At 47.2% G+C, this 27,024-nt stretch overlaps 1 protein-coding gene across 1 annotated transcript; it reads right to left on the bottom strand.

Moving 5' to 3' along the window:
• Positions 1–6,237: 6,237 nt before the first annotated feature.
• On the bottom strand, positions 6,238–20,659 carry LOC142185140 (uncharacterized). Its single transcript, XM_075260400.1, has 6 exons — positions 20,252–20,659; positions 17,661–17,800; positions 15,580–15,707; positions 12,657–12,783; positions 7,761–7,874; positions 6,238–6,481 (listed from the first exon to the last, which is right to left on the bottom strand). Exons 1-6 carry the CDS (start codon positions 20,547–20,549, stop codon positions 6,344–6,346), a joined length of 945 nt encoding a protein of 314 aa, XP_075116501.1. The 5' UTR covers positions 20,550–20,659; the 3' UTR covers positions 6,238–6,343.
• Between the last annotated feature and the right edge of the window lie 6,365 nt (positions 20,660–27,024).

The following is a 27,024-nucleotide window of genomic DNA, read 5'->3' as shown; positions in this document are numbered from 1 at the left end:
GACTGGCTCCACATTGTCTACTGTCATCTCCTGTGCTACCTAAGGCCTGGCTCCACATTGTCTGCTGTTGTTTCCTGTGCTACCTAAGGCCTGAGCCCATATTGTCTCCTGTCATCTCCTGTACTAGCTAAGACCTGGCTCCATGTTGTCTACTGTCATCTCCTGTTCTACCTAAAGTCTGGCTCCACGTTGTTTCCTGTCGTCTCCTGTGCTACCTAAAGCCTGGCTCCACGTTGTCTCCTGTCATCTCGTGTGCTAGCTAAGGCCTGGCTCCACATTGTCTCCTGTCATCTCCTGTGCTACCTAAGGCCTGGCTCCATATTGTCTCCTGTCATCTCCTCTGCTAGCTAAGGCCTGGCTCCACGTTGTTTCCTGTCATCTCCTGTGCTAGCTAAGGCCTGCCCCCATGTTGTCTCCTGTGCTACCTAAGGCCTGGCTCCATGTTGTCTCCTGTCATCTCCTGTGCTACCTAAAGCCTGGCTCCACGTTGTCTCCTGTCATCTCGTGTGCTAGCTAAGGCCTGGCTCCACATTGTCTCCTGTCATCTCCTGTGCTACCTAAGGCCTGGCTCCACGTTGTCTCCTGTCATCTCCTCTGCTAGCTAAGGCCTGGCTCCACGTTGTTTCCTGTCATCTCCTGTGCTAGCTAAGGCCTGCCCCCATGTTGTCTCCTGTCATCTCCTGTGCTACCTAAGGCCTGGCTCCATGTTGTTTCCTGTCATGTCCTGTGCTACCTAAGGCCTGGCCCCGCATTGTTTCCTGTCATCTCCTGTGCTATTTATGACACCTTTGCACTGGGCCCAAAGGGCAAATATGCACCATGGCCGACCCGTTTTTGCCAGACTACACAGTCTGCTATTGGCCACATTTCTGACAGATGTTTGTTGGAAAAATCATAAAGGTGCAAAACTATGGTAAAACATTCTCGGTATTTAGCTAGGTAACAATACTGCAATGTGTGAACACCGGGCCTACAAGCAGCTAATAATGTGGTGGTTGTCAGGACCCCCCCGGGTCACCCCTACCTGTACATGCATCTAATAGAGGGTATTGTGGGCCAGGCTGCTACGTATTAGGACAGCTGGCTCGGTGAGCAGGTGCACTGTCTGGGGACAAAGGTCTCCTGTCTGTGTGACAGGCCGTACACATGGCTGCTGCACTACTGTAGTATCACCCATGATATTCCCTCCGAGTCTTATTGCTCCAGCCTGTTCCAGCATTCATGTGTCTCTAATATATTCTACATCTTGTGCCAAGGGGCTCCGGCGCGGGGTTCGTGCAGACGCCACAGAATATTACAGTCACTTACATTGGATTAGTGTCTTATATTGGAGTCGCACACCGGGGGTGGGGGGTTTATTAAAGGGGTTGTCGGGGATTTTTTTTTCCCTCAGGATAAATCTATGATCAAAAGGGGGCGACACCCAACTCCCAGACCGATCATCATAGGCCCTAATAAATAAGCCTGGACAACCCCTTTAAGAATAACGTTTCCTAACCAGTCCAGTCCGGTAAAGACCTTTAGACTTCTACCCGGGGTACGGAGACATAAGACATACCACCAATGTTGCCCCAGGTGGTGGGCTGACTAAGGCAGGGGCTACACGGCGACTTTGGCCATGACTCTTTTCCATGTCACTGGGCGACTCCTTCACTAATGGAGTCACATTGTGATTATGGTTATTCCTCCTCTTTCCGTGGATTTCTCCTCTTTCCGTGGGTTTCCTCCCTCACCCCAAAAGTTTGGTCACCAGATAATAAGTCACTTTACGTTTTCTGAAATTGTCCCTACTGGGGCAGCGACTGATGTGACTAGATTGTAAGGATCTGTTTATAACACCGCCATACACTGTACAGTATGAACAGGGCCTATGCTGAGGAACACATTATGGGCTCCATCCTCCTACGTGATGGATCGTCCAGGAATATACGGACCTACATGAGCTGAATATACAGCCGTATAAACGGATGCCAACAAGAAAGCGACAATCATCACCTCACTATCGACACCCTGACATCATGATGTAATGATTATGTCCACACGTGTCATATTTACCTCAGATCACCTCAACATGACACGGATATCCTAAATCTGTATTTTATAGACTGAGCCCGTATAATGTGGTGGCCCCCGACACATGAACACCCTGCACTGGCTCTGTACGGGTTATATACCGTACTGTATATGTGAGCCGGAGAGCCGCCCGCGCTCGCCACATCCCAGACATTTGGGTGTGTTCCTCTTGTGGCCAATTCATTCCCTATGAATGCTGAACCTCGACATACCAAAGTTTGCAGAACAGGTCGGTGAGAGGAGCTGGCGAAGTGCCGGCAGCCGCCACTAGGGGGTGTTATGGAGGGCGCACGCCGCACAGCAGAATATTCACGCCTCCGCACAGATCCTGCTTAACCCTTACACTGCTAACACTGAGATTTGTCAACAAGCTCAATTCTGAGGTAAAAAAGCACAACAGAATAAAAACTAACGCATAAAACAGGCCCGAGTTTAAGGGAAGGTTTAGTTGTCAGGCTCTTACATAGAACAAATGTGAAGCCCAATGTGATATCTACTCGGAGGAGCTCATGTGGTGCGAATGTGAACAGGAAGTCCCGAGGGAATAACCAGAGGTCGTTGTCAGCTGTGCCTTAAAGGAGAACTACATGTAAGGTTGTCAGACGACTCGGCTTATATCATTCACATGTACACTGGATGGCCACTTTACCAGAGACCCCTGCCGTGACCTGATCGGAGCTCTCCGGGATGAACATTAGACCCCTGACCCCAAATACATAAAATAAAGTGGCCCCTGTTGTATGGATCAGTTCTGGTGTGAATCCATATTAAAATTGTGGGCCCCATCGACTTCTACTTTGACTCCACCCATTCCCATCCAATTCTATTTGGGCCCCCACACAGTATAACTCCCCTACAGTCAGCTTAACATGATATACCCCCGTATTATAACACTCCCCTCCATTTGTCCCCACAGATTAATGCCCCTCTCAAGTTGCCCACAGTTTAATGTTCCCCTCAGCTACCCATAGTTTAAAGCCGGACACTACCCAATACCATCCCTACAGTGACCCCGGGAACTACCCAATACCATCCCTACAATGACCCCGGGAACTACCCAATACCATCCCTACAGTTACCCCGGGAACTACCCAATACCATCCCTACAGTGACCCCAGGAACTACCCAATACCATCCCTACAGTTACCCCGGGAACTACCCAATACCATCCCTACAGTTACCCTGGGAACTACCCAATACCATCCCTACAGTTACCCCGGGAACTACCCAATACCATCCCTACAGTTACTGCGGGAACTACCCAATACTATCCCTACAGTGACCCCGGGAACTACCCAATACCATCCCTACATTGACCATGGGAACTACCCAATACCATCCCTACAGTTACCCCGGGAACTACCCAATACCATCCCTACAGTGACCCCGGGAACTACCCAATACCATCCCTACAATGACCCCGGGAACTACCCAATACCATCCCTACAGTTACTCCGGGAACTACCCAATACCATCCCTACAGTGACCCCGGGAACTACCCAATACCATCCCTACATTGACCATGGGAACTACCCAATACATCCCTACAGTGACCCCGGGAACTACCCAATACCATCCCTACAGTGACCCCGGGAACTACCCAATACCATCCCTACAGTGACCCCGGGAACTACCCAATACCATCCCTACAGTGTCTCCGGGAACTACCCATTATCATCCCTACAGTGACGCCGGGCACTGCCCATTACCATCCCTACAGTGACCCCGGGAACTACCCAATACCATCCCTACAGTAACCCCGGGAACTACTGAATACCATCCCTACAGTGACCCCGGGAACTACCCAATACCATCCCTACAGTGACCCCGGGAACTACCCAATACCATCCCTACAGTGACCCCGGGAACTACCCATTACCATCCCTACAGTGACCCCGGGAACTACCCATTACCATCCCTACAGTGACCCCGGGAACTACCCAATACTATCCCTACAGTGTCTCCGGGAACTACCCATTATCATCCCTACAGTGATGCCGGGCACTGCCCATTACCATCCCTACAGTGACCCCGGGAACTACCCATTACCATCCCTACAGTGACCCCGGGAACTACGCATTACCATCCCTACAGTGTCGCCGGGCATTGCCCATTACCATCCCTAAAGTGATGCCGGGCACTGCCCATTACCATCCCTACAGTGACGCCGGGCACTGCCCATTACCATCCCTACAGTGACCCCAGGCAAAGCCTCTCACCTGTCCAGTACATAGGGACTTTCTTTTGGCATCCATCGAGGTAATGGGGCCCCTCAGATAATTGTAGATATGTGAACAAAGCTAAAAGGGTTTTCCACAATTTACAAAACTTTGACTAAGAGCAGTGAATGGGTTAAAATAATAAGAACCCCCACGGTCACCTCTCCAGCCCCCCTAAACATTTAGGGTAACCTTCCTTACATTCTGCAACCCCATCCAGAGCCAGAAAAGTTCTCAACGTTGTTGTTGTCTCCTCTCAATGTTCCATTAGTTCCATTGCTCAGTCGGCGCCACAATCAGCACAACAAAGCTGCTTTAACATGTTTAGAAGGTGTTTTTGGGGCCCCTGGATAATATGACGGGGTGCAACTCTGCCCCTTGCACTTTAGTAAGACTAGAGACAAATTTCAGTAAATGGCGCCTTTTGCTTCTGTCCCCTGTGTAGATGCCGACACCCAGGGGCAGCTGGTACAGCTGATCGGTGCGGGGGCCAGTTGTCAGACCCCAACTGTTTAGGTACTGGTGGTCTATCTTGCTATTTAAAGGCATTTTCCAGGATTTTAAAGGAGTTATGTAGCCCATGTGTTGGTCTCTGGCACTCCCAATGAAGGGGCATCCACCGCTGCATTCATTGGTCTTGGGATCAGCGGGGTCTCAGCGATATCCTATGGATAAAGTCTCTTTACTATTGATGACCTATCCAATATCAAACTGACCTACAGCCGAAGCCTTAAAGGGGCCATGACACTTAGGCAGTGCCACTTCTTCGCAGGCTGTGACATCACCTTTATGAGAGGCGTGGCCTGCTTCAGGCTCAGTCTATTCAATTACACAATACCAGACACATCCGCCTACAGCGTACAACAGTGCACCCGGTGTTCAAGCGCTGTCACCCAGAGCATTTTGGTGTTTTGTTTATCCAGATCTATTCAGCCATTCCAAAGATAAAAGGCCTTTAGTATTCATGTAGATTGTGGTGTACTAGGCAAGTGGGCGGTAACATTGTATGACATACAGCACACAGAGACCCCGCCCCCAGAAAACCCACAATGGTACTGCCCCCTTGACTAATAGACCCTAATATGTATAAACTGTAACAGAGTTTATATCGTTGTAATAGTTGATCAGATTATGGATAAAATAAAAAAACACCAAAATTCTCCGGGTGACAGCGCCGATCAGATAATGGATGTCATTGGGATTATCACACTGGTGACAGCGCCGATCAGATGATCGATGTTATAGGGATTATCCCACTGGTGACAGCGCCGATCAGATGACGGATGTTATAGGGATTATCACACTGGTGACAGCGTCGATCAGATGATGGATGTCATTGAGATTATCACACCCGTTGGCAATGCTGATCAGACCACGGATGTCATTGGGATTATCACACTAGTGACAGCGCCGATCAGATGACGGATGTCATTGGGATTAACACACCTAGTGACAGCGCCGATCAGACGATGGATGTCATTGGGATTATCACACCTGGTGACAGCACCGATCAGATGATGGATATCATTGGGATTATCACACTGGTGACAGCGCTGATCAGATGATGGATGTCATTGGGATTATCACACCTGGTGACAGCACCGATCAGATGATTGATATTATTGGGATTATCACACCTGGTGACAGCGCCGATCAGATGATGGATGTCATTGGGATTATCACACTGGTGACAGCACTGATCAGATGATGGATGTCATTGGGATTATCACACTGGTGACAGCGCTGATCAGATGATGGATGTCATTGGGATTATCACACCTGGTGACAGCGCCGATCAGATGATGGATATTATTGGGTGTTTTGGACCCAGTGACCGGTTTTCTTTAAAATGAATACAAGGTAATTCCTATTTGTACAATCTACAATGATAAGAGAAAGTGATGACAATAAGGACGTATCGGCGGCTTGTACAGAATCACTCGCTCATCACTTGCTTTTATTGTAGAAAATATACTTTTCTGTGACATAAAAATCCTCGGCTCGGTCACCAAATATTACCAAAACTTTGATTTGTGAGTCCAAGAGAAACGTTAGACGAGGAGACTGCGGTTAAAGTCGTAGGCCACCTTCAGTCTAGTCTTCCCGCTGGGCTGCGACCAATGCTGGAAAAGGGTCTGCAGGTGATGGGACGGGCTGAAGCCGGTGACGTGGACGGAGACCGAGGCCATCTAAGGGACCAAATACACAAAGAAGAGGTTATTGCTGCACCTCTTGGGGTCTTAGATAAATCATAAAGGGTCAGTCAATGAATGGTTAATCTAGCTCACCGAATTGCCAGAGAGGCTGCAGTGTTCAGATGATCGCTGCAGCCTCTTCAGTACTTACCAAACACAGCGCCCTACATTGTATAGTGGTCGTGCTTGGTATTGAAGCTCAGTCCATACACTAGAATGGGACTGAGCTGAGATCCGACCATGTGGCCGATGACATGGCTAGTGAATAGGAGCAGGGAGCGCTGCTGATCCCCAAGGGTCCCTGGTGCTGGACCACCAAAGATCTTCAATTGATGATGTGTCAAGAGGAGGAGCTTAAAGGGGATATTATGGACACATCCTTTATGCAAAGAACAGGTGATAGTTGTCCGATCTCCAGGTCCTCCAGTGATCAGGACGCTGGAGGACCGAACGTCTGCCTAAGGTTTCCTTGTAAATGTAGTTCCAGTAGGTTTGTGTCTGGCACTCCATACACTTCCATAGGGCAATTGGGTTTACAATCTCCACAGCCTCATAGAAGTGTATGGAGTGCCGATCATACAAGCACACTGGTGGTCCATTCACAAGGGGGACCTTCAGTCCTCCATCCTCCTGATCACTGGAGGACTTGGCAATCAGACGGGACAACCCCTTTAATGAATCTGCCCCACTGTGTTAGGAGATTTTACATTGGATGTCCAGTAACATTTGGCAAAGTTCACCCAAGACTTACTTGTGCAAATCCACTTGGTTGCTTTGTAGCCCATGTTCAGGGTCCGTGGCTAATGGTGGCCATAAATACCAGATGAGAACATTGGGCCAGCAGATTTGGGCAGATTGGATGACCACATAATGTCTATGGAGGTGTCTCCACATGGGAAGGGGATGGAGAATGTTGGATTTTAACCATTGGTTTTCTCCTCTCCCCACTGATGGTCGCTTGGCCATGTAGGAGGTGGTCAAGAGACATAGTGGTCATTCTATAAGTTTACCATAGTGGTCACTTATAGCTGTGCTGTCTACAAGGGAAAAGGTGAAGTCTGAGCACAACCTCCTATCTCAGCATCATCTAAGGCCCCATGCACACAGGATAATCTGGGCCGGAAAATCTACATAAACCGAATCACTCAGAGTAAGTACAAGGAGCTGAAACCCAAACCTTACACGAAATACTGCAAAAAAATACCAAGAACCTGACCCGTTCACAGTCCTATTCACATTATGCACACATCTATTGAATTCCTGACGTTCTGACCTTCATAAGCTTCAGCTCGGGGTCTCTTGCTAACCCTGTACTCAGCTTGTGGGGCTGTGGCCTCTGTTTCGGGACTGGAGAAGATGCCGAAAATTTAGTCCTGGGAGGCGGAGCCTGTGCAGGGGAAAAAAAGCGACAGTTATAATGATCAGCCCGGCGCGTGTGATGTCATTACGGAATATAAGATGCGAGTGATGTCGGTGGTTTCCTGTGAATGGACAGACGGCGAATTCTATCTGGTCCTCAACACTTTCATAGGCGACACCATCAGATTTATTATCATTTACACCCTAGGATCGCTGCTGCCTGAGGCGATCTATAGAAAGGACCCCCCCCCCCCCCCCCCGAGAAAAGGATACCCAACCCCGCTATCTTTGGTCGTGTGATGGGGTCCCCACATTTGCAGATCAAAAAGTCCCCTTATTTGGACCCCATATAATATAATGCCACCTTTTTGGCCCCCACATGGTACACGTCTCTCTTTTCTTGGCCCCCACGCAGTTCACAACATATTGTTTGTCTCCATACTGTATACAGCCCCATTTTTAGGGTCCCCACACAGTATATGACCCCGTGTTCTTGTCCCCACACAGCGTATGACCTCTTTGTCTTGTCCCCACCCAATATATGACCCCTTTTTTTATTGGCCTCCTCACGGCGATATTGTCGGCCACTACTTATTCTATTATACCAATACCTAGTGGCCAATACTTTACACCCATCCATGACCTGGACTGGAGTGTGGATCGTTAAGTACCGTATTTTTCGGACTATAAGACGCACTGGACTATAAGACGCACCTAGGTTTTAGAGGAGGAAAATAGGGAAAAAAAATTTTGAAGCAAAAAATGGTAAAATATTTAATATATGGGAGTTGTAGTTTTGCAACAGCTGCAAGGCCACATTGACAGGTGACCCTGCAGCTGTACGGGGATGCATAGAGCGTTTTTTTTTTGCGGGGCCAGCTGTACTTTTTAGTTATACCATTTTGGGGGATATCTATTGCTTAGATCACCTTGTATTGAAAAAAAAACAGGAGGTGATTTAGAACTTTTATTTATTTCATTTTTTTAAAGCTTTTTTTTTTTTTTTTTTTAACTATTTTATTCCCCCCCGGGGGCTTGAACCTGCGGTCACTTGATCGCAAGTCCCATAGACGGCAATACAACTGTATTGCCGTCTATGGGACATTCTGTCTATTAGTATTACGGCGGCTGGTCATAGAGATACTAATACAGCAGTGACAGGCTGGGGAGCCTCATTAGGCTCCCGGCTGTCACCCGGACAGGTCGGCTCCTGCGATATCGCCGCGCAGGAGCCGGCCTGCAACTTTACAGGTACGGGGCCGGTGGGAGAAGGGGCCACGGATACTGACCCGGCATCCGCTGTACTAGAGAGGCGGATGCCGGGGAGGGATAGACGCCGGGGCCTGAGACATCGCTACGATCCTCTCCCCTGTATGAAGCCAGCAGCGGGGGGACGGAGGAGCCCCTGCCGCTGCCTGGCTTCATGCAGGGCAGAGGAGCGCAGCGATGTCTCAGGCCCCGGCACCTGTAATGGCGTCTATCACTTGCCGGCTTCCGCCTCTCTATTACAGCGGATGCCAGGCGCCACCTTCAGACTATAAGACGCACCCTTCTTTTCCCCAAAAATTTTTGGGGAAAAAAGTGCGTCTTATAGTCCGAAAAATACGGTAAATTACTGGCCGCTAGCTATTGGGATAATAGGATAGGTAGTGCCTCCCCCCCCCCCCCCATTTATGTCATATACCAGGCTTTATAAATCCCCCTCCGTGTTTACTGCTTTTTTTTTTTTGAACTGTAATTTTTATTGAAAGGATTTTTGTAAAATACAACACAACACAAAAAACATGAACGTGAAGCAATGCACATACCATCAAATAGACTGGGAATGTATACACACCACAAAAACCTGAGAGTGGAAATGAGGGGGTGGGGGAGGAAGGGAAGGGGAAGGAGTCAGAGACCATTCAAAATACAGTATGCGTCCCAAGATGACCATATAGCCTGGAACACCTCAACAGTATGGTTAAGTGTGGCTGTAAAGTTCTCCATGCTACGGACATCCTTAACTCGGGCTACAAGATCAGAGCCAGAGGGAGGAGAGGTACATAGTTTTTCAAAGACAGTCGGTGGGGACACCTTCAGAGAGCCGAACTGGGTAAAAACAAAATGGACAATCTGCTGGTAATGCAACCATTCAGTGGTGGGAAGATGTAGTTCTGACACAAAATACTCAAAGGGCCTAAGCACCAACGTCAGCGGGTCTATTAAGTCAGCGACACGGAAAAGGCCAAGCCTACTCCATGGTCGCACCAAAGCTGACGTAAGTCCCTCCGGTAAGAGGGGGTTGTACAAAAAGGAAATCATGGACGAACATTGGGAGGCCAGGGGAAAGATTTTAGAGCAGGTAATCCAAATGGCCCTTGTGAAGCGAATAGGACCCAAAAGGGGAGTGGACGGAAGGGGAGAGGAACGGGACCACAGAAACGCATTGGGATGCATCAGAGCCAACCACAGTTTCTCTATCTCAACCCACGTGTTTACTGCTTTATACAACAATTCTTAAAGGGATTGTCTCACCCTCCGGTCAGCCCACCAGAAGGGACTACTTATGAAGAGCCACTCTCCATACTGATTGACAAAATTCACGTCAGAGACTCTGCACGAAAAAATCCTGCAAGGCCGATATCTGCTGAAAACCTTCAGATCCCCAACTAACCCCACAAGGTCCCTCGGGATCTATCGCTCTCCAATGGGAATTGTCTTCATGAAACCTCCCATTATAAACACGTATTGGTACAAGGTAGACGCAATGAGATTCCAGGCCTAGATATAGGATTAACCCTTTCTATGTCCAGATGGTATAACCTGAGCACGAACCGTCAGCTATACCAGGCGGGGGAACAGAGGGGAAATCTTTGGGGGAGTCCTACAACTCCATCAGTGACTGGATGTAACACCACGTCTTGGGGGGGAGGTGTTATTCTATAAGGGTCCATGTATAACATTCGGCTCTGACTCAGCAGATGAGTAAAACCTCGGAGGAGTTCTCCTTTATTAATAGATCTCTATACAATCGGGGCTGTGACTAACAGATGTCTTAGGTGGCAACTTATTCATCGTAGTCATTGACATTCTCCAGCGTTACATTTACATCTGCTTTTCATATGAGACTGACTCATGTACATACAGTGATGTGCAAAAGTTTTAGGCATGACGGGGGGGGGGGGGGTAAAAAAACATAACACAAAGAAAGAATGAAATGTAATTCCCCAATATCTGGTGTCAGTACATGGTATATGGAAGTGCCCACACAAGGCCACTAATATTATGTACCCCATGAGGTTAAATTAATTTTAGGAATAATCATTATCATTTCTATTTGTAACATATTTTTAAAGAATTTTTGGTGATGTTGTTTTTAATTTTCCATGTTATTAAAAAAAATCCAAAAAATTCTAACTCTTTCCACTAAACCTAAAATATTTTGTGACTTCCTGTTTCCTGTAGACGGCCTGGGGGCCATAGAAAGAGTGGTCTGGAGCAAACCCTATGGACTGCTATAGGAGAGGTGTCTAGGTCTGCGCTGTGACCTGAGTACATAACTGCTGATTGGTGATTTCTGTATCTTATCACTGTGATCATCAGTGTGCTGTAAGTGAGGTGACTGCTGCAAAGACCTCCTACAGAAAACAGGAAGTCTCAGCATATTCTTTGGCTTCATAGCCAGAGCCAGAAATGCAGGATGTATAGAAAGTTATTAGAATATGAATAATTAGATTGAAATTATTTTTTAAAGAATTTTTGATGAAGTTTTAAAATATGTCTAACATACAACGTGATCAAACAAAACAGGTCATTTATTGGCAATACATTCCCTTTAAGTGTTTTTAATTGATTTATTGTGTCAATAATGTATGTATATTTTATATATCATTTTTTATTTACTGTCACCAGAACCAGCATATCACCCCAGCCCTGCAGGTAGATAGGTTACTGTCACCAGAACCAGAATATCCCCCCAGCCCTGCAGATAGATAGGTTACTGTCACCAGAACCAGCATATCACCCCAGCCCTGCAGATAGATAGGGTACTGTCACCAGAACCAGCATATCACCCCAACCCTCCAGATAGATAGGTTACTGTCACCAGAACCAGCATATCACCCCCAGCCCTGCAGATAGATAGGTTACTGTCACCAGAACCAGCATATCAACCCAGCCCTGCAGATAGGTTACTGTCACCAGAACCAACATATCACCCCAGTCCTGCAGATAGGTTAGTGTCATCAGAACCAGCATATCACCCCAGCCCTGCAGATAGATAAGTTACTGTCACCAGAACCAGCATATCACCCCAGCCCTGCAGATAGATAGGTTACTGTCACCAGAACCAGCATATCACCCCAGCCCTGCAGATAAATAGGATACTGTCACCAGAACCAGCATATCACCCCAGTCCTGCAGATAAATAGGTTAGTGACACCAGAACCAGCATAACACCCCAGTCCTGCAGATAGATAGGTTAGTGTCACCAGAACCAGCATATCACCCCAGTCCTGCAGATAGATAGGTTACTGTCACCAGAACCAGCATATCACCCCAGCCCTGCAGATAGATAGGTTATTGTTACCAGACACATCATATCACCCCAGCCCTGCAGATAGATAGGTTACTGTCACCAGAACCAGCATATCACCCCAGCCCTGCAGATAGATAGGTTACTGTCACCAGACCCAGCATATCACCCCAGCCCTGCAGATAGGTTGGAGAGGGGTCTGATGGCAGTGTGAATAAAGTCTTAGGCAGTAGTCCCACATTTTCATATACACTTGACAGGATGACAAACCACAGATGATAACAGCAATCTGACCTTGTCATTGGGGTTAATATGGAGAGATGAGAGGTAGTTGCTGTGTAGCTGGGATCCTTTCCACTTATAGAGAAGATCGGGATCTCTTGTGTGTTCGGATGTGGCCCTCTGTAGATAGTGTGTGGATCTGAAATGATAAAACACAGAAGAACACGGCATATGTATGAAGCAGGGGGTACGGACAATAACGTGGAGCCGCCACCCAAGTTCTGGTTCTCACCACAACTCTTATCTCAGCCCAAGTGTAAATGAGAAGACATCAGTATAGATATGGGGAGGGGAGGGGGGGGGGGGGGTTCAGTTAGATTCCCAGTACCAGGAAATTGGGGCAATTTTAGAAAGAGACATTACATTTTCAATTTCTTTCTGTCTTCACTAAAGAGAACTCGTTGGATATGAATTTATTATTGGGCTTTAAGAGATTGTCTAACAAGTATTGCTTTTCTTACAAAATACTCAGAATGGGTTAAAAAGAAATAAAAGAAGCAAAACTGACCTTTGCCCTGCTGCTCCCGATCCTGCACAGGTTCCCTGCTGGTCTCTACTTCCTGATCTGTAAATACTGCTTATTCTTGGGGTCTTCTGTGGCCTGGGATTGGCTGAGCAGTCATTTCCTTTGTGCCCCCTTATACCAAGGTAGTCGAGATCAGCAGGGGCGCAGGTAGCCAATATTGCCTCTGTCACCCTACTAAACCATACTGAGCCTTTGTACCTGACGGACAACCCCTTTAAGAACTTGCTGATATACATGCCATGGGCAATTATCTCTGCTAGGACGTAACTAAGCGAACGTAGGGATGGATTATTACCGCCCCTGCCTTCCCCATCGCTGTATGCATAGTTCTCAATCAGCGATGGGCGTAGAGCTATGGAACTCCCTTAAGGTCATGTGATCTTCAGAGGGCCAGAAGCTGCAGGGGCTGCGGAGCGCTAAAGGACCTACAGTATCTCGATAGAGAATACCAGGAGGCTGCGTTCCTCCTATAACTGGGGTCAATGGATCAGGGGGAAAAAAATACAGTAATGTAAAAAAGCCCCCCAAAATAACAAAATATAAAAAGTGGCAACACCATGTCCATGTCACAAGTTCTAGGACTAACCCCCGCAACATCTAAAAAGGTGTCATCCACATAAAATCTCTGCAATGGAAGTTGTTAGTGCCGTGCACAGACAAATAGGCAAGATCTTCTTTCTACATTCATACAGATATATGAATAAATAATAATGATTAGAGATGAGTGAACAGTGAAATATTCGAGATTCGATATTCGTTTTGAGTAGAGCCTCAATATTCGACTACTCGATCCAATATGGAATCCCATTATAGTCTATGGGAAAAAATGCTTGTTTCAGGGGAAACCACTATTCGACTAAAGGTGTTTAGGAGGAGCGCTGTGCAGTTAAAGCCCACGGACCCCATTATAGTCTATGGGGTCCGTGAGCTTTAACTGCACAACGCTAGCAGTTGCGCTAATAAGAAGTAAGCTCCCTCGTAACAGCAAGCTGCCAACTCTCCCGACTAGCAAAGACGAGCCTGCGGCAAATCAACGCTGGTTCTGCAGCAGGCTCATCCTTGCTAGTCGGGAGAGCTGGCAGCTTGCTGTTACGAGGGAGCAGCGCTGCACCTCCCATGAGGCGACCTGAAGCGAGCGCTTCAGGCAGTGCTATGTCAGGGCCCCAGGGAGGGCGGCATTTTTGCTTCCCTAAACCAGTCCAGGACAAGCTGTCCTGGACTGGCTTAGCACCGAGCGGTGGTTTGGGGAGGCCACTGGAGCAATGCTGCTCCAGTAGCCTCCCCTCACGCTCAGGCAGAGAGTAGGTCATCTCCGTGCCTGCTCTCTGCCTGCGAACGCCACTAAGCCCCGCCCCCTCCACTCAGCCATGCCCCCTCCGCTCAGCCACGCCCCCTCCTCCCGTGGGGGGGGGGGCGGCTTTCAGTAATTCACCTCGGGCGGCGAAAGGGGAAGGTTCACCCCTGCGAGGGAGCTTTCTTTTTTGTCATAGGAATGCATTGACCAGCGTTGATTGGCCAGTGTACAGCATTCGGCCAATCAACGCTGGTCCTGCTGGAGGCTCGTCTGTGAGGAGGCGGAGTCTAAGATCGAACCACAATGGAGACTGCTGTGGTCCGAATATTTGAATATTTACTGCGAATAGCTAGTAGTATTCAATCGAGTACGAATATTTCGAATACCGTAGTATTCGATCTAATACCTACTCGACCGAATACTACTTGCTCATCTCTAATAATGATACAATTATAAATCCCTAATTCCGAAATACCACACAACAATTAATGGAATAAATAGGAGGAAAACAATATAATCAGCAAAACCGCAAGTACCAAAAAACTCAAAACCTTGCCCGGTCATGAACCAGGGAAAATGGCCAACTCCGGTAACATCCTTTAGTTGCTCCTCCACTGATTTTTTCCACTAGTCCCCACCATCCCTGAGCAATCAGTCCAGTTATTTCTGGTGCTGAATATGATAATTAGTCTCTCTTCTGTCAGAAGTAGGCAAGTGGGTGTGACTCAGAGCGCCAGTCAAAGGCAGCATCAGAGATCAGAAACACCCCCCCTTCTTGCTCCTGTCTGACCCCGCCTACCTGACAGTAGAGAGACTAATTATTGGGAACCAAAACTAACAGCATTGATTGCTCAGGAACGGTGGGGGCGAGAGAAATAGTTCCAACTATGCCGGAATCAGTGGAGCGGGGCTATTAGATGGTGTTAAGAGCTGGAATTGGTGGAGGTGGTGATAATGTCCTCTCTGACTATATGACTATGATAAAGGAGGTCAGAGATTCCAGGTGTGTTATATATTAACCTGTTCCTACACCACAAACTTCCATTATGTACAATGTGTCCTGACACCAGTGACCCTATACCACCAGTGCCCCACTCTCCGGATCTTCCTCCTACCTTCTCCATGTCTGCTTATGACCTTGTGGTTCCACATTCTGTAATAATGATTCCAGCGGCTGAATTTCTTCTTCTACATTCGGATGTGACACTGGAGGAAAACAGTTCTCAAAGATGTCCAGACTGCTCTGAAGGATAAAGCACCAGAACAGACAATTATATTGCGTACAGGAATGATGTGATATATGAGAGAAGCGGCCTGATTTATTCTCAGCACCTCAGGTATCACTAGGATGGGGCTGAACTGCAATACCAGACATAACCTTTGGACCAGAGTGGCGCTGTTTCAAGAGAAAAAAAGTTGCCCCTCTTGTAATTTCATAAAACCTTTATAACAAGCCGGCTTCGAAACTTGTGCGAAATGTGAACTGGAGTTCTGGCCTATAGTATTAATTGACTTAATTTTAATGTAATTATGATTTAATCATAAGCATTTATGCTATGGGGGGTCTCCTCTGCGAGGCCTCTTACAGCCCCCCCACCCTGACGGGTTCTCACTTTGCACATCGGACATTTATGTAACACAAATGTCTCAAGGTCTTCCTAGTTTTTACCCTCAGGGGCCCCTGCACTCTTCGGGCCCTTAGATTTGCTATCTTGCATTGTGTGAGCGCTGCCTGGACAGTTGTCTTCTGTTCTATCAAGGTCTTCAGGCGCATCTTAGCGAAGTGAAGGCCATGTAAGCAGGATGGAGCTGTAAGACGTAGTATTAAGGATTCTGGTCCATCCCTCCATATATTACACCTGGGCACACGCTCACACGCTACCTCCACATTCTCCTTCTTTCCAGAGCTCAGCAATATTTGGAGGCTTCAGGCTCGACCTTGGAGTTTGCTAGACAAGAAAAACAATCTGGAAGCCAAAACGTCAGCAACAATGTGCGCTGCCCGCTCCGACTCCTGACTATTCCTTATCCGTGTCACCTATGGATTGTCCGTCTTACGCTACTGACCCAACCACATGACAAGGACTGCACTCTAATGCCCAGCTATATATCTCTTATATATCTGTATCCTACTAGCACAGCTGTCCCTTATATGCCATTGATATGTATACAAACGGTTAATATTATTCTGTCTTTATATATTGGGGACAAGGTCACTTTGGGTAACAGACCCTTGGTTGTGTATGGTGGACGGTGTTTTGTATGACCATGTATTGGTGACATAGTGGGGTGGCCACTGTATATACAGTATATAGGCGTGCCTGCTGTACCCCATAAAGGTCTCTGCTGGATATGAGTAATAAACGCCACGTTGTTGCCATCTTGTATCTTTGCTCAAGGCAGGAGATCAGGACAACCTTGTTATATGTGTGTTGATGACGTTAAATGGACTCTAATACTCTCATCCACTTGTGAGAGACCTCAGTATATGATCATAGATGAGTCTACCTGGATATGTCCATCCAACTGTGGAGTCAGCCAAACCACCGACTCCTCTATTTTACCTGCTCCGACTCCTTCATGACTGGCTGACCGCCATGGACAGACAGAAGCAGTAATGACTGACTTCTATGAAAGTAAATACATAACACATGTGCATCAAATTCTCGACTCTATCTCCACCCAAAATTGGGACCAAGCCTGATTTCGACTCCACAACTCCACCTCTGATTCCAGAGCCCTGGTGATAAATATATGACATCGTGTTTTGTGACTAGTAAGAATGTCTGACTACATGGCAGGAGTGGGCTTATGATGACCAAGGGGCTATGCCACAGTACCTGCTATGGGGCCCAACAACTAAGGGGGGCCATTTCCACTGAGATCAAGGGGGGCTTTCATGATAACTACGGATGATGGAGAGAGATGTGGAAAACTGACTGTACCTCCATTACTATCCAGTGACATCATAAGACTTCATGTGACATCATTATAATCAGTCTATGCTGTGGCATCATCATTATAAAACCTCATCTGCCTAGGCCCCAGGGTCTTCCTCAATGGCCGATAGACTACTGATGTCAGACATATGTAGCCCTGGATGGTGATTTAGCTCTAACCATATGGTGCGGCCATTCCCCTTCCCCAGAGTGGTCCCAATGGGCCATTACTAATATTTACAGGTTTCCAGGCTCACTTTGTCTATAGAGTGCTCTCTTGTACACAATGTTGTGCTGTCTTCGCACCACCAGCGCCCGTCATGCTGTGTTGTGTGCACCTCCTCATCTTCTGTCTCTGGTTCTTCACCTTCTGTATCTCTAAAGGCCACCCAGGTGTCTATGAATAGAGAAAATAGATGAATTATTCTCCTAGTATTGGTCCATATTCATACAGTGGTGCAATGACAACCTTTCTATTAGTACTGGAGAATACATTATAGATCTCAATAAGAGAGAATAGTACGGTGAGCTTCTTAGACTATTCAGGATTACCAGGCATGATATATGGACATGTCCAAAGAAACACAAATATAGGCATAAAAGTATAGAAAAGTGACGTCATAGCAACATAACAACATGAGGACGAGCCGGAGGAGGACGAGCTGGTGGAGGCAGACGAGCCGGAGGAGGACGAGCCGGTGGAGGAGGATGAGCCAGGGGAGGACGAGCCAGAGGAAGAAGATCCGGTGGAGGAGCACGAGCTGGAAGAGGACGAGCCGGTGGAGGAGGATGAGTCGGTGGAGGAGGACAAGCTGGAGGAGGAGGACGAGCCGGTGGAGGAGCACGAGCCGGAGGAGGATGAGCTGGTGGAGGAGGACGAGCCGGTGGAGGAGGACGAGCCAGAGGAGGACGATCTGGAGGAGGAGTGATAGCTACCTCTGCAACCCTCCAGCTACACCCCTGGTGGTCAGGACTACAGTAATGTTTGGCCACAGGTAGATGTTTTATATTTTCATGAATAGTGTGAGATGAGACCTCACCCTTGCTTTGAGTTTCTGGACTTTGATCCCAACATGAAGACCCCCAATAGGTCATCTGGTGCTCAGAACCAACAATAACACATTTAGAACATGTTAATGTCCCAGGAATATATATATCACCTTAAATAGTGGGGTCATCATAGATAGTGGAGCCATTATAGATAGTGGGATCACCATAGATAGCGGGTCATCAAATATAGTGGAGTCATCGCAATCTGTACAAAACCTTACAGGGGGTTTCCAGTCCCAAATCGTTTTTTCACACTGAAGACCCATCCACAGGATAGATCAACAGTACATGATCTGTCAGGGTCTGACACCCAGGCCTCACACAGATCAGTGTCACAGCAGTCTCTGGTTGTCGGTAGCGAATGGGCAGCACCGCTCCTATACAAGTAATAGGAACGTCGCAGCAGCCCCATCTACTGCATAGCATTGCCCGTCCAGTACCCAAAGGCTGCTGCAATATTAAGTCTGTGTGGGGTCTGGGTCTCGGACCCTGACACATCACATACCGATGACCTTTCCTTTGGTTAGGTCATCAGTATGAAAAATCGATTTGGGGTCGGAAAACCATTTTAAGGTTTATTTAGCTAATGGTGGTGTCATATAAGGCCTGCATGTTAACCATAGTGGATGGACCCTTGTGGGGTCACATGTCTTAATGGTATCAGCAGAATCGTAACTCCAGGACCACACTGCACACTCTGTGATGGGCCCAACTACCTATAGAGGTATAGTTTATGTAGCAGAGGGACATTTAGGGCTCCCCCAAGGAGCTTTTGCTACTGCTGCAACCCATGTAGCTCTCGGCCTGGGAAATCAGTGAAACAATAAGGCCCAAGATGGAACACTATGGCCAGTGTTATGGTAAGTTATGGTTAGTGTCCTGGCCTCACCACAGGGTAAGCTCTGCAGCACATGGGCAAAGTTTTATGTCCATATTATGGCTGCAAATTCCATACTGACCATGGGTCAAATGATCCATACGGTACTTACAATATCATAGGAATTTAGGACACCCAGTCATAATATGGGTGCAAAATGTCGCCATAACATGTTTGCGTGAACTGGCCTAAAATGGTCTCCAAAGGTCTAGCAGAAGACACTTGGAGGTAACTTTGAAGGCAATGACTTACAGCTTGGGGCTATTAATAGGGGTTAATAACCGATTAGTTTATGACGGGCAGCCCTCAGAATTATTCTCAGAGGACGGAGGACCCATGGGGCCATGGTGATGGGGTATTGTGGTCTCCATGTTATGGGGTCTCCATACTTACATTTGGCTATGTTTCCTTGATGTGTTATTGTAATAAGCATCTCAATGTAATAGAAGCATGGGGTATATGAAGAAACCTTATAGGAACCAAATCCAGAATATCAACGAATAATATTTCATGGGTCAGGGGTCTTCATTCCTTTATTGATCTGAACCTCTCCACAACTCCCAGAACGATGATGCAGATCCATACACTACAGACTTTGTTATTGTATATGCACAATGATGTCAGCGTCATGCCATACAACCATCCACACACATATAGGTTGTCATGTGGACTTGGTCCAAACAACAGAATATCTGCATATACGTTACGGGGGGTGGGGTGGAGGGAGAGGGGATTACACGGTATCCTGCAGGGTCACGGCCACTAATCCCAGATTACTGAATACTTCATGTGATTTATGGTCCAGTATAGATATATGTATCTATGTAAATAGACATATCGTATATCTGCATTACAGAGGTCTCCTATACACGAGGACAAAGCAGCGCTTGCTGTCATATAAACACACAGACGGGTTCTTACCATCAAGCCGACATCTCTGCAGACCCTTGTGGTACCAGTCACTCTCATCTTCCCCCTCCGTCTGCTGTGTCCCTTGAAATTCTCCCCAAAGCACGGGGGTCCCCTCTGTTCTTGTCCAGTCCACCTCTGTCTCCGGATCCTCTTCCTCGATCACGTCTCTCATTCCCAATGGAGACCCCGCCGTGTTGTGAACAATCCCTGCGGCGACTTGATGCTGAGCAGACAATGCCATGGCGTGTCGGATAAATGTGTTTGTTTTCTTGTGCGGGGTCCTATGTGACCCCAAAAACGTCCTCATTCGCCCTGGTTTAGCTGGTGTTATTAGGAGCGAGCAGTAGAGCTCACACTGTACTCAGCCTTCTCCCCCTCCCTCCATTTTCTGCGCTCCCCCTGCCGCTCTTTGCCTCTCCGAGGAGAAAAGCTGTTTTCTCACATTCTTACAAAAGCAGCACTGCCACCTAGCAACCCGGCCAATTAACATCATTATCTGGCAGGCAGGAAACGACTGTATATACGGCATTGTCTACCTATAGACTCCCAATCATTCACTATAATATTCTATAGCAGGAATCACCCTCGTATTTTGCAGCTTTATAGTAACGTATCTAGTGCACGAACACAGTAAAATTGCTATAAGACCTTGTACACACAGGATGCCTACAGGTTGGTTTTATGGACCGAGAGGCAGCGGCGCATATAGAAGAGATGGGGTCATATAGCGACACTGTACATACCTATTATTATGGGGGCACAGAAGGGCCCCTTGTTTGTTTCTGCATCCATGACCCCTCCTGACCTACATCATTGACCTCTCACCTAGCCAACTAGCACCCTGTTCTGTACCAATGAGTGGCCCCATTACAGCTCCTTTTGGATGGGCGCTTTATTATACAGGGGTTTTCTGGGACTTATAATTGATGGCCTATCCTGTGGGGTCTGACACTTGGGACCCCTGTTTGAAGCACTCCTCAGGGACCACCACTTCCACTATACAGGCCATGTGATCTTATGTTCAGTGGTCAAATGAATGGACTGAGCTGTGATACCAAGTACGACCATATACCCAAGTAGGGCGCTGTGCTTGGTAAGCATTAAAGAGGCTGAAGCGATTAAACGAATGTGGCAGTCTCTACAAACAGCTGGTCGGTCAGGGTCCCAGAAAACCCCTTTAATTATGTTATCTGGTTTGGATTATATACTAAGTCATGTCCGAAGGCTGACATATAGGAATCTACCCTCCAACAGGTGGCGCTAAAGACTCAGCTTTCCTTTTTCCTGGGCACCCGCTCACTAAGGCCCGCATAGTGGCCACATAGTTGATTGTTATAGTAGGTGCGCCCTGGCACTTACTATTGTTTATATCAATAAGAACAGGATTTATATCTTTGGAATGGCTGAAAGGATTTGGAATAACAATCAGGTTGATGGAGCCGATCAGATGATCTATGCCATTGGGTTTTGAAAGCTGGTCATCGGTCTCTTTCGCTTGAAGGGAATGTAAAGGAATGCTAAAAAGTGACTGGACTTCACACCCTACTAACACTTTGGTTGTGATGCTCCTAAGTTCAGCTGAGAAAGCACACACAACAATGGGTAACCATGTTCAGACCTTGTGGCTTTCAGGCCCCAGATCTCCCTATCCACTACAGCTTGGAACGTGAGCCCCATCATGTTATAGACAATCATCTCGGCTATCTCATACATACATGTGACTTGTAACTATTTAGCATATGATCAGTTCTGCAGATTCTTCTCGACATAAATGTCAGTGGAGATGGCTCGTAATAGTGAGATCATAAAACGTCCCTGCAAACGAGAAACATTACACAAGTCTGGAATCGTGGCCTGAAAATAGGTGAAGAAGCCTTAACTTCAATATTGTCATAAGAAACGTTGGCTCAAGTCTGCAAAAAAGTACGAATCATGGAGAATAGAAGATTGGAAACGGGTGATTTGGAGCGATGAGATGAAAGTCAATAGACTGGACTGTGATGGGTGCAAATGGGTCTGGAAAAGAGAAGGGAAAAGGAGGCTAAGGGGCTGAGACATTGAAGGAACTGTTAAGTTTGGTGGACGAAGCCTAAGGATATGGAGTTGTGTCACAGCCAAAGGCATTGGATACTTGACCAGGATCGATGATGGACTCAATGATGAGCTAGATGTGAGTATCTGACAAGATGAGTTACTTCGTACACTTAAGTACTATGGGTATGAAAAGGACAACATAGTGTTCCAGTAGGACCTGAAGCATACATAGAGTTTAGCAAAGAAATGGATCAAAAGCAATGAAGTAGAGGTGCTGGATTGTCCCCCACAGTCCCCAGATCCCAACCCAATCCAACACTTTTGGGTGGAGGTGAAGATAAAGCCGTATTCATACCCAAGTGAGGCAACCAGTAGGCACCAACATTGGGAATGTGTAGATGAGGCCTGAGCTCGAGACTTGAATCTGATCGAGAGCCCAGAAGGATTCAGGCAGGGCTGAAAGCAAAAGGTGGATTTACAAAATACTAAAAAGATTTTTAGGAGCAAAACCGTAACAACGTATTTCCATGACAGAATCTCCAGAACTCATCATAAGCTAAATAATTATGTATGTAATTTATGTATGAGATAGCCAAGATGGTTGTTTATAACATGATGGGTCTCACGTTCCAAGCTCTACTGAATGGGGAGATCTGGAGCCTGAAAGTCACAAGGTCAGCACAGATCAGATGGAGGATGTAATTGGGCTTTACAGATGTGGTGGCAGGGCCGATCAGATGGTCAGTGGCATTAGGTTTTTCAGATCTGGAGATAGGGTCAATCAGGTGAGGAATGTGATTGGGCTCTTCAGATCTGGTGACAGGACTGATCAGATGGGGGATGTCATTGGGCTCCTCAGCTCTGGTGACAGGTCCAATCAGATGGGGGATGTCATTGGGCTTTACAGATATGGTAACAGGGCCGATCAGATGGGGGATGTCATTGTGTTTTTCAGATCCGGAAACCGGGTTGATCAGATGACAGATGTGATTGGGCTTTACAGATTTGATGACAGGTCTGATCAGATGGGGGATGTGATTTAGCTTTAAAGATCTGGTGACAGGTCCGATCAGATGGGGGATGTCATTGGGCTCCTCAGATCTAGTGACAGGGCCAATCAGATGGGGGATGTCATTGGGTCCTCAGATCTGGTGACAGGTCCGATCAGATGGGGGATGTGATTGGGTTCTTCAGATCTGGTGACAGGGCCGATCAGATGGAGATGTCATTGGGCTCCTCAGATCTGATGACAGGGCCGATCAGATGGAGATATCATTGGGCTCCTCAGATCTGGTGACAGGTCTGATCAGATGTGGGATGTGATTGGGCTCCTCAGATCTGGTGACACGTCCGATCAGATGGGGGATGTGATTGGGCTCCTCAGATCTAGTGATAGGTCCGATCAGATGGGGGATGTCATTGGGCTCCTCAGATCTGGTGACAAGGCCGATCAGATGGGGGATGTCATTGGGCTCCTCAGATCTAGTGACAGGTCCGATCAGATGGGGGATGTCATTGGGATCCTCACATCTGGTGACAGGTCCAATCAGATGGGGGATGTCGTTGGGCTCCTCAGATCTGGTGAAAGGTCCGATCAGATGGAGATGTCATTGGGCTCCTCACATCTGGTGACAGGTCCGATCAGATGGGGGAAGTCATTGGGCTCCTCAGATCTGGTGACAGGTCTGATCCAATGAGAGATGTGAATGAGCTTTACAGATCTGGTGACAGGTCCGATCAGATGGGGGATGTCATTGGGCTCCTCAGATCTGGTGACAGGTCTGATCCAATGAGAGATGTGAATGAGCTTTACAGATCTGGTAACAGGGCCGATCAGATGGGGGATGTCATTGTGTTTTTCAGATCCGGAAACCGGGTTGATCAGATGACAGATGTGATTGGGCTTTACAGATTTGGTGACAGGTCTGATCAGATGGGGATGTGATTCAGCTTTAAAGATCTGGTGACAGGTCCGATCAGATAGGGGATGTCATTGGGCTCCTCAGATCTAGTGACAGGGCCAATCAGATGGGGGATGTCATTGGGTCCTCAGATCTGGTGACAGGTCCAATCAGATGGGGGATGTGATTGGGTTCTTCAGATCTGGTGACAGGGCCGATCAGATGGAGATGTCATTGGGCTCCTCAGATCTGGTGACAGGGCCGATCAGATGGGGGATGTCATTGGGCTCCTCAGATCTGGTGACAGGTCCGATCAGATGGGGGATGTGATTGGGCTCCTCAGATCTGGTGACAGGTCCGATCAGATGGGGATGTCATTGGGCTCCTCAGATCTGGTGACAGGTCTGATAAGATGGTGATGTCATTGGGCTCCTCAGATCTGTTGACAGGTCCAATCAGATGGGGGATGTCATTGGGCTCCTCAGATCTGGTGACAATCCTCTTTACAGAGTATTTTCTTATCCAGGTTATGGGGTTATGAGAGGCTTATATAACAAACAGATCTTTAGTTGCTATACGTGAAGAACAGTCACCTCGTGAGATACCCCCTCCCCATGACAGCAGTTTTTTCCATACAGGGCACAGCGACAACAATGGACAACAGAGCAGGTAAGTAGGAGAGAAGAGGGAAAGTCACTCAAGCATCTTAATATTCCATCACCTTGCAATCCCCTCCTGCACCTTGTAATTTGTTACCATATTTAATGTAATTCGGCTTCAAAGGAAACATTTGTAGAGGGTATCACATTATAGATGCATGAAAGCACAAGTGTGAAAATCTTAAAAATGAAAGAAAGTGAACGTGTGCCATTCCAGCTCTGACTTGCGTCATGTTGACGCCAATGAGCATAAGACCGTATTGTAAGGCGGTGACTGTGTGCATAGGACGACCTCTAGTGGAGGAAGCAATAATAACCGTATAAAGCTACCGCCACATACTGTACACTGCCCATAAGGCTCCATTCACTATACAATAATATAGTAAAGCACAGCAGAAACCACACAAAAAGTATAGAATGGTATATACCAAGAGTAAGATAAAATAATCCTTTAATAGTCCCACAGTGAGGAAATTTCAGTATGTTACAGCAGCGTAGTAATACAGATACAGGATAATACACAGTAATATATTACAGACGTAGACACACATATGCTGAGAAGAGAAGATATACTAGGAGTCTATAGCAGCTAAGGAACAGAAGAAAGAAGACTTCAGGATCATTTAGTTCTCTGTGCGGGGTGATCTCCGCTTGGCCTGATGTAGATTATACAGCCTGACCGCGGTTGGGAGGAAGGATCTCCGATAGCTCCTTCTCACACTTGGGGTGAAGCAGTCGGTGGGAGTTGTTCTCCAGCATAGAGGTCACCACGGACAGTGTCCTTCTGTCACCCACCACCTGTACTGGGTCAGGGGGGCTCCCCAGGACAGAGCTGGCCCTTCTGATCAGCCTGTCAAGTCTATTCCTGTCCTTGGTTGATATACTGCTCCTCCAGCAGGCCACACCGAAAAAGATGGCTGAAGCAACCACAGAGTTCAAAAAGGCCCTAAGAAGTGGCCCCTGGACTCCGAAGGCCCTTAGCCTCTTCAGCAGGTAGGGTCTGCTGTGGCCCTTACTGTGCAGCGCCTCCAGGTGATCGGCCCAGTCCAGCTTATTATTGGCGAGCGCACCCAGCTACTTATAGGTCCTGACTATCTCACTGCCCGTCCCCTGGATCTCCACCGGGATCGCAGCACTTCTCCATATGTTTTTTTTTCCCCCTTTGGGTCTTATGGTCAATGTGTGCCATTATACAATACTATACAGTACTATACTATACAATAGGCAATCTACCCAACTATACCGCCAGACTAATACTGTGATTCTAAACCCCATCTTTTAGTCCATGTTCACACCTGGAACTGTTACATATTCCATCCCCAATATAAGTCAATGGTGGTGGTGTTCATTATACGACAGGTCCAGCACCGCGCCAGGCTTCCTTTATGAAGACACCTTTTACAGATCTCCATCCCACACATGGGCAGGCATCTGAATTACGGAGAGGCCGTAATGTCTTGATAATTCAGGTGCGTCTCGCATCAGTCGGGTACTTTATTACAACTGGTGTAGGACACAGCAGTCTTAAAAGGGTTGTCCGGGTTTATCTTTTTATGGCCTATCCTAAGGGCTGGAAGCAGAAAGCGCTGTATAGACTGAGCTCTCTGTGGCTTCGTATTGTGCACTGGACGGGTGCTGGAAGTGGCTCCTTACAGTTGGTCGGTCCGAAGGCCTGGTGTTGGTCCCCTACTAATTATGTACAGTATTTATGACTTATCCTGAGGAGAGGCCATAAAAATAATAAACCCGGACAACCCCTTTAATACATTTCCCTCCATTAATTTCAATAGACCCTTCACAAGTCCACGTTTTTAGCTGCCATGTTTCTCTGTTTCTTGACGCTCTACGGAGGTAAAACAACCATTTTTCTAGTACGTTTTTATAGCCTTAGGCTTCGCGCACGCGACCATAGTGGATTTACTGCCTGAAAATACTGATCCGCAATCTACATCAAAACACGTCCACACACCATCTGCAATCGCTGATGTTATATCTTATATGATCCCCTACACTGCTCTCTGCCGCAATATAGGACATGCGTCATAATCTGTGATCAATGCCTATGGCAAACACACGGCTGCAGTCACGTGTCGGGGTCCATAGAAGTGAATCAGATTGTACTTTTATCTGTAATTTTGGATCCACAATTGAGCATAGAAATGACAGTTGTGTTCATGAGGCCTAAGGA

The sequence above is a fragment of the Leptodactylus fuscus genome, chromosome 11 (assembly GCF_031893055.1).
Source record: "Leptodactylus fuscus isolate aLepFus1 chromosome 11, aLepFus1.hap2, whole genome shotgun sequence".
Lineage (NCBI taxonomy): Eukaryota > Metazoa > Chordata > Amphibia > Anura > Leptodactylidae > Leptodactylus > Leptodactylus fuscus.
This window is presented reverse-complemented; position numbering and strand designations above follow the sequence as displayed.